We start from the raw sequence: 18331 nt of genomic DNA, 5'->3' as shown, positions 1-18331 counted from the left end.
TGCAGCCTTCCTCCCTCCCTCCCTCCCTACCTCCCGCGACCTACACCCTCTGTCCTGAGTCCCGTACCGCTACCTACACCCTCCCTACCTCCCGCATCGCTACCTATACCCTCCCTACCTCCCGCATCGCTACCTACACGCTACCTACACACTCCCTACCTCCCGCACCGCTACCTACACACTCCCTACCTCCCGCACCGCTACCTACACACTCCCTACCTCCCGCACCGCTACCTACACACTCCCTACCTCCCGCACCGCTACCTACACACTCCCTACCTCCCGCACCGCTACCTACACACTCCCTACCTCCCGCACCGCTACCTACACCTCCCGCACCGCTACCTACACCCTCCCTCCAGCGCTGCTCCCTACAATTTTCTCTAATCCCTACTGCAATCCCGGGAATTCCCAGGATTGACCGTTTTTCAATCCCGAATCCCGGGATTGAAAAAACGGCCCGGGATTGGCCTCCCTAGTGATATCCTGTCACACACAGCCCAGAAAACTTGTAAACTGCTTTATAATGACTGGTGTGTGCTGATGTCAACTCTTTCTATCTGAGTATGATGCCTGGCATGTTTTAAGTGGAAACAATAACCGTTCACCAACAGTCCTAAAGTTTCTGGTTAGACTTGGGTAATGTGCACCTAAGCACTGCAGGCGGAGGGGGTGGGGGACTGGCAGAATACAGCGGGAATTGCAGTGAAAGGGAACAGCTATGTATTGTCAGTAGAGGAAGAGAATTCCTCAATTAATTCAGCAGGTGGAGTAAGAGCAGATCTTACACTGCCATCTCTTTGCTGTCTTAGGGGGCAAGACTCCTTACTGTAAACAAGTAACTGTATATGTCACCCCCCCTCCCCCCCCTTTCCCGTCTTATTATTAAGTTGTATCATCAACTTGTTCTGTCCAGGTTTGACATAGCACCAGATCTCGCTGTCGCAGGCCTCCAGCGTGCCCTTTCCATACCGTCCCATTTGTGGAAAGGATGTAACACCTCGGCTCATCAGTCATGTTCAGCTGCTTGTACACTGTCTTGTACCATGTAGTCAGAATTTGTTCCACCCTGGATAGAAAGACCTCACTGTGTAGCATTGGCGATCAGCCCATTCCTACCACCAGGCGAGGGAACGGAGAGAAAAAATAAAAAATCTGTTGACCTTTTCTATCCAGGTTCTAATTGCTTCCCTCGTCTTGTACTAAAAGACAGGGAGCAGCTGTTATACCCTGAAGTTTAGACCTTAATGATGTTAAGACCTTTTTCATAGCAATGTTCACATTATGACTGCTCAACTCTTCACCTGCGGCCATAAGGTTTGAGTAATAAGAAAAGATCAGCGCCACTATTTCATACCGAGCCGACTTTTCCCATCGCCGCTTTGTAGCCGAATTACATTTTTTTTTTTTCCTGACCACCGCAAGTACAATTCCTGTTTCTTCACTTCTGATTAGTCAGGGAAGGTGGGAAATGTTGGCTGAAGCCGTTCTGATGACAGGAGAGCAAGACGGGGGGGATTTGTCAGCTAATTAGAAATGATTTCACCCATCTCTATTAATTAGTCAGACTCTGGTCTCGCTTGCCTGTTCTTTTTAATCTTTTCCCTCGTAGGATGGCGGATGGTCACCCTATGGCTCCAGGACCATTTTATTTATTTTTTATGTCTCATTGTTAATAATTAAAAATTATATATATATATATATATATATATATATATATATATATATATATATATATTTCTCTGACGTCCTAAGTGGATGCTGGGGACTCCGTCAGGACCATGGGGAATAGCGGCTCCGCAGGAGACAGGGCACAAAAGTAAAAGCTTTAGGATCAGGTGGTGTGCACTGGCTCCTCCCCCTATGACCCTCCTCCAAGCCTCAGTTAGATTTTTGTGCCCGGCCGAGAAGGGTGCAATCTAGGTGGCTCTCCTAAAGAGCTGCTTAGAGTAAAAGTTTTGTTAGGTTTTTTTTTTATTTTCAGTGAGTCCTGCTGGCAACAGGCTCACTGCATCGAGGGACTTAGGGGAGAGAAGTGAACTCACCTGCGTGCAGGATGGATTGGCTTCTTAGGCTACTGGACACCATTAGCTCCAGAGGGAGTCGGAACACAGGTCTCACCCTGGGGTTCGTCCCGGAGCCGCGCCGCCGACCCCCTTGCAGATGCCGAAAAGTGAAGAGGTCCAGAAACCGGCGGCAGAAGACTTTTCAGTCTTCATAAGGTAGCGCACAGCACTGCAGCTGTGCGCCATTGTTGTCAGCACACTTCATAGCAGCGGTCACTGAGGGTGCAGGGCGCTGGGGGGGGCGCCCTGGGCAGCAATGATAGTACCTTATTCTGGCTAAAAATACATCACATATATCCCCTGGGGGCTATATGGATGTATTTAACCCCTGCCAGGTCTCAGAAAAACGGGAGAAGAAGCCCGCCGAAAAGGGGGCGGGGCCTATTCTCCTCAGCACACAGCGCCATTTTCCCTCACAGAAATGCTGGTGGGAAGGAGATGTTACATATTTCTGATACTACAAGTACCACAAAAAAGGGTATTATGTGGAGTGTGAAAAAACTACATGTGGTTTTTCCTGAATCAGATAAATTAAATGAAGTGTGTGATGATGCGTGGGTTTCCCCCGATAGAAAATTATTGGCGGTATACCCTTTCCCGCCAGAAGTTATGGCGCGTTGGGAAACACCCCTTAGGGTGGATAAGGCGCTCACACGCTTATCAAAACAAGTGGCGTTACCGTCTCCAGATACGGCCGCCCTCAAGGAGCCAACTGATAGGAGGCTGGAAAATATCCTAAAAAGTATATACACACATACTGGTGTTATACTGCGACCAGCGATCGCCTCAGCCTGGATGGGCAGCGCTGGGGTGGCTTGGTCGGATTCCCAGACTGGAAATATTCATACCCTTAACAGGGACAGTATTTTATTGACTATAGAGCATTTAAAGGATGCATTTCTATATATGCGAGATGCACAGAGGGGTATTTGCACTCTGGCATCAAGAGTAAGTGCGATGTCCATATCTGCCAGAAGATGTTTATGGACACGACAGTGGTCAGGTGATGCAGATTCCAAACGGCACATGGAAGTATTGCCGTATAAAGGGGAGGAGTTATTTGGGGTCGGTCCATCGGACCTGGTGGCCACGGCAACAGCTGGAAAATCCACCTTTTTTACCCCAAGTCACATCTCAGCAGAAAAAGACATTGTCTTTTCAGCCTCAGTCCTTTCGTCCCCATAAGGGCAAGCGGGCAAAAGGCCAGTCATATCTGCCCAGGGATAGAGGTAAGGGAAGAAGACTGCAGCAGGCAGCCCATTCCCAGGAACAGAAGCCTTCCACCGCTTCTGCCAAGTCCTCAGCATGACGCTGGGGCCGTACAAACAGGTGCGGTGGGGGGTCGTCTCAAGAGTTTCAGCACGCAGTGGGCTCACTCGCAAGTGGACCCCTGGATCCTACAAGTAGTATCCCAGGGGTACAGATTGGAAATTCGAGACGTCTCCCCCTCGCAGGTTCCTGAAGTTTGCTTTACCAACGTCTCCCTCCGACAGGGAGGCAGTATTGGAAACAATTCACAAGCTGTATTCCCAGCAGGTGATAATCAAAGTACCCCTCCTACAACAAGGAAAGGGGTATTATTCCACACTATATTGTGGTACTGAAGCCAGACGGCTCGGTGAGACCTATTCTAAATCTGAAATATTTGAACACTTACATACAAAGGTTCAAATCAAGATGGAGTCACTCAGAGCAGTGATAGCGAACCAGGAAGAAGGGGACTATATGGTGTCCCTGGACATCAAGGATGCTTACCTCCATGTCCCAATTTGCCCTTCTCACCAAGGGTACCTCAGGTTCGTGGTACAAAACTGTCACTATCAGTTTCAGACGCTGCCGTTTGGATTGTCCACGGCACCCCGGGTCTTTACCAAGGTAATGGCCGAAATGATGATTCTTCTTCAAAGAAAAGGCGTCTTAATTATCCCTTACTTGGACGATCTCCTGATAAGGGCAAGGTCCAGAGAACAGTTGGAGGTCGGAGTAGCACTATCTCAAGTAGTTCTACGACAGCACGGGTGGATTCTAAATATTCCAAAATCGCAGCTGTCTCCGACGACACGTCTGCTGTTCCTAGGGATGATTCTGGACACAGTCCAGAAAAAGGTGTTTCTCCCGGAGGAGAAAGCCAGGGAGTTATCCGAGCTAGTCAGGAACCTCCTAAAACCAGGAAAAGTGTCAGTGCATCATTGCACAAGGGTCCTGGGAAAAATGGTGGCTTCTTACGAAGCGATTCCATTCGGCAGATTTCACGCAAGAACTTTTCAGTGGGATCTGCTGGAAAAATGGTCCGGATCGCATCTTCAGATGCATCAGCGGATAACCCTGTCTCCAAGGACAAGGGTGTCTCTTCTGTGGTGGCTGCAGAGTGCTCATCTACTAAAGGGCCACAGATTCGGCATTCAGGACTGGGTCCTGGTGACCACGGATGCCAGCCTGAAAGGCTGGGGAGCAGTCACACAAGGAAAAAATTTCCAGGGAGTGTGATCAAGTCTGGAGACTTCTCTCCACATAAATATACTGGAGCTAAGAGCAATTTACAATGCTCTAAGCTTAGCAAGACCTCTGCTTCAAGGTCAGCCGGTATTGATCCAGTGGGACAACATCACGGCAGTCGCCCACGTAAACAGACAGGGCGGCACAAGAAGCAGGAGGACAATGGCAGAAACTGCAAGGATTCTTCGCTGGGCGGAAAATCATGTGATAGCACTGTCAGCAGTGTTCATTCCGGGAGTGGACAACTGGGAAGCAGACTTCCTCAGCACGACCTCCACCCGGGAGAGTAGGGACTTCATCGGGAAGTCTTCCACATGATTGTGAACCGTTGGGAAAGACCAAAGGTGGACATGATGGCGTCCCGCCTGAACAAAAAACTGGACAGGTATTGCGCCAGGTCAAGAGACCCTCAGGCAATAGCTGTGGACGTTCTGGTAACACCGTGGGTGTACCAGTCGGTGTATGTGTTCCCTCCTCTGCTTCTCATACCTAAGGTACTGAGAATTATAAGACGTAGAGGAGTAAGAACTATACTCGTGGCTCCGGATTGGCCAAGAAGGACTTGGTACCCGGAACTTCAAGAGATGCTCACAGAGGACTCATGGCCTCTGCCGCTAAGAAGGGACTTGCTTCAGCAAGTACCATGTCTGTTCCAAGACTTACCGCGGCTGCGTTTGACGGCATGGCGGTTGAACGCCGGATCCTAAGGGAAAAAGGCATTCCGGAAGAGGTCATTCCTACCCTGGTCAAAGCCAGGAAGGAGGTGACCGCACAACATTATCACCACATGTGGCGAAAATATGTTGCGTGGTGTGAGGCCAGGAAGGCCCCACGAAGAAATTTCAACTCGGTCGATTCCTGCATTTCCTGCAAACAGGAGTGTCTATGGGCCTCAAATTGGGGTCCATTAAGGTTCAAATTTCGGCCCTGTCGATTTTCTTCCTGAAAGAATTGGCTTCAGTTCCTGAAGTCCAGAAGTTTGTCAAGGGAGTACTGCATATACAACCCCCTTTTGTGCCTCCAGTGGCACTGTGGGATCTCAACGTAGTTCTGGGATTCCTCAAATCACATTGGTTTAAACCGCTCAAATCTGTGGATTTGAAATATCTCACATGGAAAGTGACCATGATGTTGGCCCTGGCCTCGGCCAGGCGAGTGTCAGAATTGGCGGCTTTGTCTCACAAAAGCCCATATCTGATTGTCCATTCGGACAGGGCAGAGCTGCGGACTCGTCCCCAGTTTCTCCCTAAGGTGGTGTCAGCGTTTCACCTGAACCAGCTTATTGTGGTACCTGCGGCTACTAGGGACTTGGAGGACTCCAAGTTGCTAGATGTTGTCAGGGCCCTGAAAATATAGGTTTCCAGGACGGCTGGAGTCAGGAAAACTGACTTGCTGTTATCCTGTATGCACCCAACAAACTGGGTGCTCTTGCTTCTAAGCAGACGATTGCTAGTTGGATGTGTAGTACAATTCAGCTTGCACATTCTGTGGCAGGCCTGCCACAGCCAAAATATGTAAATGCCCATTCCACAAGGAAGATGGGCTCATCTTGGGCGGCTGCCCAAGGGGTCTCGGCTTTACAACTTTGCCGAGCTGCTACTTGGTCAGGTGCACACCCTGGCTGAGGAGGACCTGGAGTTCTCTCACTCGGTGCTGCAGAGTCATCCGCACTCTCCCGCCCGTTTGGGAGCTTTGGTATAATCCCCATGGTCCTGACGGAGTCCCCAGCATCCACTTAGGACGTCAGAGAAAATAAGAATTTACTTACCGATAATTCTATTTCTCGTAGTCCGTAGTGGATGCTGGGCGCCCATCCCAAGTGCGGATTGTCTGCAATACTTGTACATAGTTATTGTTACAAAAATCGGGTTATTATTGTTGTGAGCCATCTTTTCAGAGGCTCCGCTGTTATCATGCTGTTAACTGGGTTCAGATCACAGGTTGTACAGTGTGATTGGTGTGGCTGGTATGAGTCTTACCCGGGATTCAAAATCCTTCCTTATTGTGTACGCTCGTCCGGGCACAGTATCCTAACTGAGGCTTGGAGGAGGGTCATAGGGGGAGGAGCCAGTGCACACCACCTGATCCTAAAGCTTTTACTTTTGTGCCCTGTCTCCTGCGGAGCCGCTATTCCCCATGGTCCTGACGGAGTCCCCAGCATCCACTACGGACTACGAGAAATAGAATTATCGGTAAGTAAATTCATATATATATATATATATATATATATATATATATATATATATATATATATATATAATATATATATATATAATACATTTTCCAAAATACCTTGCACTCCCGGTCAGCAAAAGCAACTTGCTCCGGTGCTCATCCTTTCTATAAAGAAGTTATATTCTGGTCTGGAGGTCGGCACTCTAGGAGACTATCTTTAGTGAATAATGCAAATCACAAACGTTTTTCCAAAGTTTCGGAGACTAGCTCCTTTATCAAGGATTATCAAACTTCATAAAGGAGCTAGGGGCAGATGTATTAACCTGGAGAAGGCATAAGGAAGTGAAAAACCAGTGATATGTGCAAGGTGATAAAGGCACCAGCCAATCAGCTCCAATATGTAAGTTAACAGTTAGGAGCTGATTGGCTGGTGCCTTTATCACCTTGCACATATCACTGGTTTATCACTTCCTTATGCCTTCTCCAGGTTACTACATCTGCCCCCTAGTCTCCGAAACATTGATTTTATATGTATGTATGTGTGTATATATATATATATATATATATATATATATATATATATATATATATATATATATATACATACATACATACATACATACATACATACATACATACATACATACATACCCATAGGAGAACAAACAGCGGCACTCAGGAGACTTTCTTGGAGATAATAAAGTGCAAAAATTTAATCCATGTTGTAATCAGGGGACCAACGTTTCGGGGCCGTGGCGCCCCTTTGTAAAGGTGATACCTTGACAAAGGGGCGCCACGGCCCCAAAACGTTGGTCACCTGATTACAACATGGATTACATTTTTGCACTTTATTATCTCCAAGAAAGTCTCCTGAGTGCCGCTGTTTGTTCTCCTATGGGTATATGTGTATATTTCCAGAGGGCACCGGAGCATTAATATCTACAGAGGGGGAGTGCCGGTTCTAATAGATATATATATATATATATATATATATATATATATATATATATATATATATATATATATATATATATATATATATATATATATATATATATATATATATATATATATATATATATATATATATATATATATATAAAATGTAGACACGGGCGGCACTCTCGGCGTGAATGAAGACAGACAAGCAAGTCTTTAAGTTATCAACGTTTCAATGACCAAAGCGGCATTTTCGTCAGGATAAAATGCCGCTTTGGTCATTGAAACGTTGATAACTTAAAGACTTGCTTGTCTGTCTTCATTCACGCCGAGAGTGCCGCCCGTGTCTACATTCTACATATCAGGATACAGGTGCACTGTATACCTTAGGGAGGGCACCGGCACTACATTCATTGTTACATTTACTTTGGGGACCAGGGAGTGCCGTCGATTTTGATATATATATATATATATATATATATTTCTCTATCGTCCTAGTGGATGCTGGGGTTCCTGAAAGGACCATGGGGAATAGCGGCTCCGCAGGAGACAGGGCACAAAAAGTAAAGCTTTAGGATCAGGTGGTGTGCACTGGCTCCTCCCCCTATGACCCTCCTCCAAGCCTCAGTTAGATTTTTGTGCCCGGCCGAGAAGGGTGCAATCTAGGTGGCTCTCCTAAAGAGCTGCTTAGAAAAGTTTAGCTTAGGTTTTTTATTTTACAGTGAGTCCTGCTGGCAACAGGATCACTGCAACGAGGGACTTAGGGGAGAAGAAGTGAACTCACCTGCGTGCAGGATGGATTGGCTTCTTTGGCTACTGGACATTAGCTCCAGAGGGACGATCACAGGTACAGCCTGGATGGTCACCGGAGCCTCGCCGCCGGCCCCCTTGCAGATGCTGAAACAAGAAGAAGGTCCAGAATCGGCGGCATGAAGACTCCTCAGTCTTCTTAAGGTAGCGCACAGCACTGCAGCTGTGCGCCATTTCCTCTCAGCACACTTCACACGGCAGTCACTGAGGGTGCAGGGCGCTGGAAGGGGGGCGCCCTGGGAGGCAATGAAAACCTATTTTTGGCTAAAAATACCTCACATATAGCCTCCGGGGGCTATATGGAGATATTTAACCCCTGCCAGAATCCGTTAAGAGCGGGAGACGAGGCCGCCGAAAAAGGGGCGGGGCCTATCTCCTCAGCACACAGCGCCATTTTCCCTCACAGAAAGGCTGGAGGGAAGGCTCCCAGGCTCTCCCCTGCACTGCACTACAGAAACAGGGTTAAAACAGAGAGGGGGGGCACTCATTTGGCGTTAGAAATATATAAAAAAGATGCTATAAGGGAAAACACTTATATAAGGTTGTCCCTATATAATTATAGCGTTTTTGGTGTGTGCTGGCAAACTCTCCCTCTGTCTCTCCAAAGGGCTAGTAGGTCCTGTCCTCTATCAGAGCATTCCCTGTGTGTGTGCTGTGTGTCGGTACGTGTGTGTCGACATGTATGAGGACGATGTTGGTGAGGAGGCGGAGCAATTGCCTGTAATGGTGATGTCACTCTCTAGGGAGTCGACACCGGAATGGATGGCTTATTTAGGGAATTACGTGATAATGTCAACACGCGGCAAGGTCGGTTGACGACATGAGACGGCCGACAAACAATTAGTACCGGTCCAGACGTCTCAAAAACACCGTCAGGGGTTTTAAAACGCCCGTTTACTTTAGTCGGTCGACACAGACACAGACAGGGACACTGAATCCAGTGTCGACGGTGAATAAACAAACGTATTCCTTATTAGGGCCACACGTTAAGGGCAATGAAGGAGGTGTTACATATTTCTGATACTACAAGTACCACAAAAGAGGGTATTATGTGGGATGTGAAAAAACTACCGTAGTTTTTCCTGAATCAGATAAATTAAATGAAGTGTGTGATGATGCGTGGGTTCCCCCCGATAGAAAATATGGGCGGTATACCCTTTCCCGCCAGAAGTTAGGGCGCGTTGGGAAACACCCCTTAGGGTGGATAAGGCGCTCACACGCTTATCAGAACAAGTGGCGGTACCGTCTATAGATAGGGCCGTCCTCAAGGAGCCAGCTGACAGGAGGCTGGAAAATATCATAAAAAGTATATACACACATACTGGTGTTATACTGCGACCAGCGATCGCCTCAGCCTGGATGTGCAGAGCTGGGGTGGCTTGGTCGGATTCCCTGACTAAAAATATTGATACCCTTGACAGGGACAGTATTTTATTGACTATAGAGCATTTAAAGGATGCATTTCTATATATGCGAGATGCACAGAGGGATATTTGCACTCTGGCATCAAGAGTAAGTGCGATGTCCATATCTGCCAGAAGATGTTTATGGACACGACAGTGGTCAGGTGATGCAGATTCCAAACGGCACAAAGGTGTATTGCCGTATAAAGGAAGAGGAGTTATTTGGGGTCGGTCCATCGGACCTGGTGGCCACGGCAACTGCTGGAAAATCCACCGTTTTTTACCCTAAGTCACATCTCTGCAGAAAAAGACACCGTCTTTTCAGCTTCAGTCCTTTCGTCCCTATAAGAGTCATATCTGCCCAGGGATAGAGGAAAGGGAAGAAGACTGCAGCAGGCAGCCCATTCCCAGGAACAGAAGCGTCCCACCGCTTCTGACAAGCTCTCAGCATGACGCTGAGACCGTACAGGACCCCTGGATCCTACAAGTAGTATCCCAGGGGTACAGATTGGAATGTCGAGACGTTTCCCCTGCGCAGGCTCCTGAAGTCTGCTTTACCAAGGTCTCCCTCCGACAAGGAGGCGGTATGGGAAACAATTCACGAGCTGTATTCCCAGCAGGTGATAATTAAATTACCCCTCCTACAACAAGAAAAGGGGTATTATTCCACACTATATTGTGGTACTGAAGCCAGAAGGCTAGGTGAGACTTATTCTAAATCTAAAAAAATTTGAACACTTACAAAAGTTCAAATCAAGATGGAGTCACTCAGAGCAGTGATAACGAACCGGGAAGAAGGGGACTATATGGTGTCCCGAGACATCAGGGATGCTTACCTCCATGTCCCAAATTTGCCCTTATCACTAAGGGTACCTCAGGTTCGTGGTACAGAACTGTCACTATCAGTTTCAGACGCTGCCGTTTGGATTGTCCACGGCACCCCGGGTCTTTACCAAGGTAATGGCCGAAATGATGGTTCTTCTTCGAAGAAAAGGCGTCTTAATTATCCCTTACTTGGACGATCTCCTGATAAGGGCAAAGTCCAGGGAACAGTTGGAGGTCGGAGTAGCACTATCTCGGATACTGTTACAACAGCAGGGGTGGATTCTAAATATTCCAAAATCGCAGCTGATCCCGACAACAAGTCTCCTGTGCTTAGGGATGATTCTGGACACAGTCCAGAAAAAGGTGTTTCTCCCGGAAGAGAAAGCCAGGGAGTTATCCGAGCTAGTCAGGAACCTCCTAAAATCAGTGCATCATTGCACAAGGGCCATGGTAAAAAAATGGTGACTTCCTTCGAAGCAATTCCAGTCGGCAGTTTTCATGCAAGAACTTTTCAGTGGGATCTGCTGGACAAATGGTCCGGATCGCATTTTCAGATGCATCAGCGGATAACCCTATATCCAAGGACAAGGGTGTCTCTCCTGTGGTGGTTACAGAGTGCTCATCTTCTAGAGGGCCGCAGATTCGGCATTCAGTTTTGGATGTTGGTGACCACGGAGGCCAGCCCGAGAGGCTGGGGAGCAGTCACACAAGGAAAAAATTTCCAGGGAGTGTGATCAAGTCTGGAGACTTTTCTCCACATAAATATAGCTAAGGGTAAATTTATAATGCTCTAAGCTTAGCAAGACCTCTGCTTCAAGGTCAGCCGGTATTGATCCAGTGGGATAAAACATCACGGCAGTCGCCCACGTAAATAGACAGGGCGGCACAAGAAGCAGGAGGGCAGTGGCAAAAACTGCAAGGACTTTTCGCTGGGCGGAAAATCATGTGATAGCACTGTCAGCAGTGTTTCATTCCGGGAATGGAAACTGGGAAGCAGACTTCCTCAGTAGGCACGACCTCCACCCGGCAGAGTGGGAACTTCATGGGGAAGTTTTCCACATGATTGTAAACCGTTGGGAATTACCAAAGGTGGACATGATGGCGTCCCGTCTGAACAAAAAACGGGACAGGTATTGCGCCAGGTTAAGAGACCCTCAGGCAATAGCTGTGGACGTTCTGGTAACACCGTGGGTGTACCAGTCGGTGTATGTGTTCCATCCTCTGCTTTTCATACCTAAGGTACTGAGAATTATAAGACGTAGAGGAGTAAGAACTATACTCATGGCTCCGGATTGGCCAAGAAGGACTTGGTACCCGGAACTTCAAGAGATGCTCACAGAGGACTCATGGCCTCTGCCGCTAAGAAGGGACTTGTTTCAGCAAGTACCATGTCTGTTCCAAGACTTACCGCAGCTGCGTTTGACGGCATGGCGGTGGAACGCCGGATCCTAAGGGAAAAGGCATTCAGGAAGAGGTCATTCCTACCCTGGTCAAAGCCAGAAAGGAGGTGACCGCACAACATTATCACCACATGTGGCGAAAATATGTTGCGTGGTGTGAGGCCAGGAAGGCCCCACGAAGAAATTTCAACTCGGTCGATTCCTGCATTTCCTGCAAACAGGAGTGTCTATGGGCCTCAAATTGGGGTCCATTAAGGTTCAAATTTCGGCCCTGTCGATTTTTCTTCCAGAAAGAATTGGCTTCAGTTCCTGAAGTCCAGAAGTTTGTCAAGGGAGTATTGCATATACAACCCCCTTTTGTGCCTCCAGTGGCACTGTGGGATCTCAACGTAGTTCTGGGATTCCTCAAAACACATTGGTTTAAAACCAGTCAAATCTGTGGATTTGAAGCATCTCACATGAAAAGTGAACATGCTCTTGGACCTGGCCTGGACCAGGCGAGTGTCAAATTGGTGGTTTTTTTCTCAAAAAAGCCCATATCTGTTTGTCCATTCGGACAGGGCAGAGCTGCGGACTCGTCCCCAGTTCTCTCCCTAAGGTGGTGTCAGTGTTTCACCTGAACCAGCTTATTGTGGTGTCTTGCGCCTACTAGGGACTTGGAGGACTCCAAGTTGCTAGATGTGGTCAGGGCCCTGAAAATATAGGTTCCAGGACGGCTGGAGTCAGGAAAACTGACTTGCTGTTATCCTGTATGCACCCAAAAAACTGGGTGCTCTTGCTTCTAAGCAGACTTTTGCTAGTTGGATGTGTAATACAATTCAGCTTGCACATTCTGTGGCAGGCCTGCCACAGCCAAAATATGTAAATGCCCATTCCACAAGGAAGGTGGGCTCATCTTGGGCGGCTGCCCGAGGGGTCTCGGCTTTACAACTTTGCCGAGCGGCTATTTAGTCAGGGGCAAACACGTTTGTAAAATCCTACAAATTTGATAACCTGGCTAAGGAGGACCTGGAGTTCTCTCATTCGGTGCTGCAGAGTCATCCGCACTCTCCCGCCCGTTTGGGAGCTTTGGTATAATCCCCATGGTCCTTTCAGGAACCCCAGCATCCACTAGGACGATAGAGAAAATAAGAATTTACTTACCGATAATTCTATTTCTCGGAGTCCGTAGTGGATGCTGGGCGCCCATCCCAAGTGCGGATTATCTGCAATACTTGTACATAGTTACAAAAATCGGGTTATTATTGTTGTGAGCCATCTTTCAGAGGCTCCGCTGTTATCATACTGTTAACTGGGTTCAGATCACAGGTTGTACAGTGTGATTGGTGTGGCTGGTATGAGTCTTACCCGGGATTCATAAATCCTTCCTTATTGTGTACGCTCGTCCGGGCACAGTATCCTAACTGAGGCTTGGAGGAGGGTCATAGGGGGAGGAGCCAGTGCACACCACCTGATCCTAAAGCTTTACTTTTTGTGCCCTGTCTCCTGCGGAGCCGCTATTCCCCATGGTCCTTTCAGGAACCCCAGCATCCACTACGGACTCCGAGAAATAGAATTATCGGTAAGTAAATTCTTATTTTATATATATATATATATATATATATAGTTTCTATGAGGTATACAATGTGAGTGTGAGAAGTGTTGCTGCTCATTTAAATCCAAAACCATTGAAACTCTATGGATGTTGTATGTTAGGCAATGGTTGTAAATTAAGAAAATTATAAAGAGTCTCTGTATGACAGTTAAGCTAGGTACACACTATACAATTATCTGTCAAATAATCTGTCAGATTTAGCTGGCTGGAATGAAAATCTGGTAATGGATGAGAGCAAATTACAATCTATCTTTTGTTCTCAAACACTGGAAAACGAACAAAACCTCTCGTTCATACAAATTGGTTAAACACAAATTTAACCAACTTGGAAGAACGACTGTTTTTGACAGTTTTCCAGTGTTTGGGAACAAATGATAGATTGTAAATTGCTCTCATCCATTACCAGATTTTCATTCCAGCCAGCTAGATCTGACAGATTATCTGACAGATAATTGTATAGCGTGTACCTAGCTTAAGACTTTATAATATGATCTGCACATACTTGTATGAAGGCTGTACTGATGCAAATCTTTTTCTTGTTTTCTCCTCTGCGCACTCAGCCCGTATTGGAAAGATGAAGCGGCGAAAGCAAGATGAGGGGCAGGTATGTCCGCTCTGCAGCCGGCCATTGTCGGGGTCCGAGGAGGAGATGAGTAGACATGTGGAACTGTGTCTCGCAAAGGTAGTGGAGCAGGAGGCGCTTCTTGCCACCTGTTGTCTTCTGTTGCTTCCCTGTCTCTCTCCTCTGCTGCTTAACACCGGGGATGTGTAGATTGTCAGCTCTGCTGCACATATCACTATTCGTACTGGCCCAGGCACAAATCATTGGTGCTGTCACTAACACTATGTGTGTGGAGTAACAGACTTGAGACACTTGTTCTTTCTTCCAATTATACTATCATAGTTTGGTACTATAAATTAGTAAGGGGTAGTGTATAAAGTTTTAGTCTCTGGGGTTTTCCAGGGAACGTTCCCCTCATCTCCTGTTCTTGTGTTGTTACAGAGGGAGACCTGTATGAATGAAGATGACTCTGTAGATATTGAAAATGAAAACGGGCACCGGTTTGAAGAATACGAGTGGTGCGGACAGAAAAGAATTAGGGCCACAACTCTGTTGGAAGGTGGCTTCCGTGGTACGTACCATTATGCAAAGAAACGTAATGCTCATGTACATGTTCCCAAATAAAAAGTAGCATTTGTGTACCAGTAAATTGTTTAAAAGTGGCATGGTGCAGTTCTCGGTGAGATTTCAGTTTTTGGAAAATTCATATTTGGATGTTTGCGATGCTCTAAAACACAGGTTCTCATACTCTGGCCTCAGGACCCCACACGGTGCATGTTTTGCAGGTCTCACAGAATCCCAAGTGACCTAATTAGCACCACCTGTGGCCCTTTTTAAAATGTGTCAGTGAGTAATTAATACACCTGTGCACCTGCTGGGTTACCTGCAAAACATGCACTATGTGGGGGTCCTGAGGGCCGAGTTTGAGAACCACTGCTCTAAAATAAAATGCTGCGAGTGTAATAGTATGGCGATTCTATAAAGCACATCCCTGTGCTCCGATCCCTACCTGCAGCACTGAGTGAGGTGGAGAAGTCACATCAGCAGTGGCATCAAATATTTTAAGGTCCGTTAATAAATTTGTCCCCCTGCTAGGCTGATAAATAAGTCACTGTGAGCAAACTGAACTTCTCCCCATTCACAAAGATGAACGCTATCTTCTGTTTCATTTTATAGATCTATGTTTTCCTTATTTGGTCAAGTACGATCACAATACTGTGTTGTCTGAGCGTTTGTTTTAGTGATGAGATTTCTGTGCCACCATTGAGCTTTTAAATATCATTAAAATAAGAATTTGCTGCCTTACTGGAATACAGTGACACCCGGACATTCCATTTATATGAACCCATGCAGCAAAACCCTACAATGGCGTCCCTCGGCATTATTCATTGGCATCGATGAGTTCCTTAAATCTAACCATGTCTTGAGTGTTTATACTCTGTGACCCACACTTCTGTCGGAACACAGTTGCAAGTCTGTTATGTAATCGTGTATCTGTGTGAATAGCGCAAGCGTGCTGGGCACTGTTGATAGGCTGCCCCCTGTTGGTGGCAGTTATATCATAGAAAAAGTTAGTGACAGGCATTCGTTACCCGCCTGTCCAACTAGGAACACTATATACTGGCCCCCACTAAAAAGGCCCGCGCAGCCAGTGAGGATATGTAACTGCAGGAGGCCGTATGGCTACCGTGGAAGGAACGGAAGAGAGAAAAGAGGGGCAGGGAGAAAAAGGAGGGGAAGGGACCGAGAGACGGGAAGGAAGGGGCGAGAGAGACAAAGAGGGAGAGTCATATGGAGGTGGCGGAGAGGTAGGGAGAGACAGGAAGGAGGGTTGAGAGAGAGAGACAAAGTTATACAGAGATGGCAGAGAGACAGGGGAAGAGGGGGAGAGAAAGGATCGGGTGTTGTAAGAGAGAAAAACCCTGCACCATTTAGCACAATAGCTAGTAACCCGGTGAACGATGGGTTCAAAATACTAGTTGCTATACACTGAGATGGGCATACATAGTAAGGAATCATCTTCATTATCCCTTAAAGGGATTGGTGGAACCCGCTCCTTTCACATTAGTGTTTCCACAAGTTATAGGGATGGTGGAGTCTCCAGTTCTTAATAGGTGTACAACTTTTCCCTTTTTCGTGAAAGCCATAGAATTTCTCCTGAATTATCTTTCCTAGGAGTTCCCGGGCACGATGGGGGTTACAGCAGTACTGCAGGTCCTCATGCAGTGGTTCTAGTGATCTTTTTCATGTGTATTTTTGAGTCTGACTTGAGTGGTTCTGGGTCTGCGCACAATCTGACAGTATATGATGCAGACAACGCTGTATACTGGGATATATTGGGGGGAGATCACAGGCTGACTTGTACTGCTGACGCTTATCACTGCACAGAAATGAAAGTTACCTCTTTGTGTTGCTGGCGGAGGGACACCGAATGTATGATTTTTTTTTTTTCCGCATTTTTTTTTTTTTCTGTCAAATCAAAGTAGCGCTATTGTGACTTCAGCACTACCCGCGCTGTAAACAATATTTTTCCAGACTCTGCTGTGTGCATCACATTAAAGCTAAATGTGCCATAATACAGAGTAATGTCCTGTTTGATGAGCGAGTGCTGGCTTTGATTTAAGCGCTTTGTTTGTTGCTTCTGCTGCAGAATGGATCTGAAACCAATGGCATCATCCGCGCTGCAAGAGGCGCGCTTGTCATCTCTTTAACGGCTTAACACAGTTAAAAGGGAAGAACTTAGAGCAGTGTCTAACACAGATCAATGTAGAACACACAAATCTTGGAGCTGTGGGGCTCTCGCTGCCATCACAGCAGGGGGTGGGGGGGATCGGATAAGACAACAGTGATATTGAGGAGGTATCGGCTCCTAAGCTTCTTTTTAACCAGTTGTTAGCTGTATGGAGAATAAAGTTATAGTTACTGTAATATACCAGTATGTTCTGCTGCTTTAATGTTTTTGCTAGCTACATGTGTGGGTGGTTGTCAGCTTAACAAATATTATCTATTCATCCTTTTTATTCTAATTCCTTGGGAATTGCAGACAATTGATGGATACATAGCCTGTAGTGCTGTATTCCAGATTTCATGGCATTTCCTCCTAGAGGCACGAAGTGACTCAATGAACACTGCTGTGGCTGCCTTCTCTCTCCCTGTGGTTCCGTCTCGGTGTCCGCTGCGTATGCTGTTGTGGGACAAACGTAATAAGTGCTGTTTGGAAGTTGTCGGAAGCGTCTCTGGGTGCAGGGGGCGAGCGGTGTCAGTCTATCGATCTCCCAGCTTTGCACATGCCTCTGAGCACGAGCAGCAGCGTGCTTAATGTGATTGAAAGGCAGTTAAAATGGCGGTGACCTTTTCAGGGGAAATTAGATTGCCTGCCAAGAGTGGTTAGAGGGAGTGATAACGCCAGCTTCAGAAGGCTGTCCAGTCAGATTCCGAGAGAGATGGGGATTCTCGGCTAGCAGCTAGTGCTGCCTGCAGCACCCCTCGTAGAGGTCTTCCATGAAATGCGCCCTGTGTCCCTTCTGCTTTTTATGTCAGACAGGGTTTTTTTTTTTTTTGTTTTTTTTTTTATTTCCTGGTGAACAAACGTGCTGCCAGCCTATGATTGGTGGATTAGAGATCTGATTGTAGCGCTGCGACCTTTGTGCAGAGCTTTTTCCAGGTTATGCCAGGAAATGGGCAGCAGCCTGATCTACGTTGACATTGGAAATCTACCGCAGGTCGCTCCCTTTACTGATAAGTTAACGTCAAATCCCATCAGATGTGAGTTACTAAGACTCACGTAGGCTCTGCGGCCAGGTTCTGTTACTGCTCTGCCTGCTGGGCAAGATGGCAGTTAAGGGCAATAAGAGCGAGTCGGGAAATTACAATCTATTTTTAAGGAAAGAGAAAAGTTTATCCTGGAAGGACCGCGTGTCTGCAAGTGTAATTTGTCCTCAGAACTTTCAGATAAATAGTTTGCGTCCTTCTCTTTTGAAGAAAATATAGAATCTTTCCTGTAATTTGGGGGGCGTTTCAATCAGACCGGAGGACATAGGGCTGCCTACACAAAAAATTGT

General features: G+C 46.8%; 1 protein-coding gene across 3 annotated transcripts in view; it reads left to right on the top strand.

Moving 5' to 3' along the window:
* RNF220 (ring finger protein 220) overlaps positions 1–18331 on the top strand; it is a 355867-nt gene that overhangs the window by 284305 nt on the left and 53231 nt on the right. For 2 of the 3 annotated variants that reach the window (XM_063939464.1, XM_063939463.1), the window contains 2 exons: positions 14269–14390; positions 14712–14841. In XM_063939464.1, coding sequence (XP_063795534.1) covers positions 14269–14390; positions 14712–14841 — 252 coding nt within the window. The remainder of the gene's footprint in view (positions 1–14268; positions 14391–14711; positions 14842–18331) is intronic. The other variant, XM_063939465.1, reaches the window with a different exon arrangement.

Source organism: Pseudophryne corroboree, chromosome 9 (assembly GCF_028390025.1).
Source record: "Pseudophryne corroboree isolate aPseCor3 chromosome 9, aPseCor3.hap2, whole genome shotgun sequence".
NCBI lineage: Eukaryota > Metazoa > Chordata > Amphibia > Anura > Myobatrachidae > Pseudophryne > Pseudophryne corroboree.
Note: the sequence above shows the minus strand (reverse complement) of the source record. Positions and strands in the feature narration are given on the sequence as shown.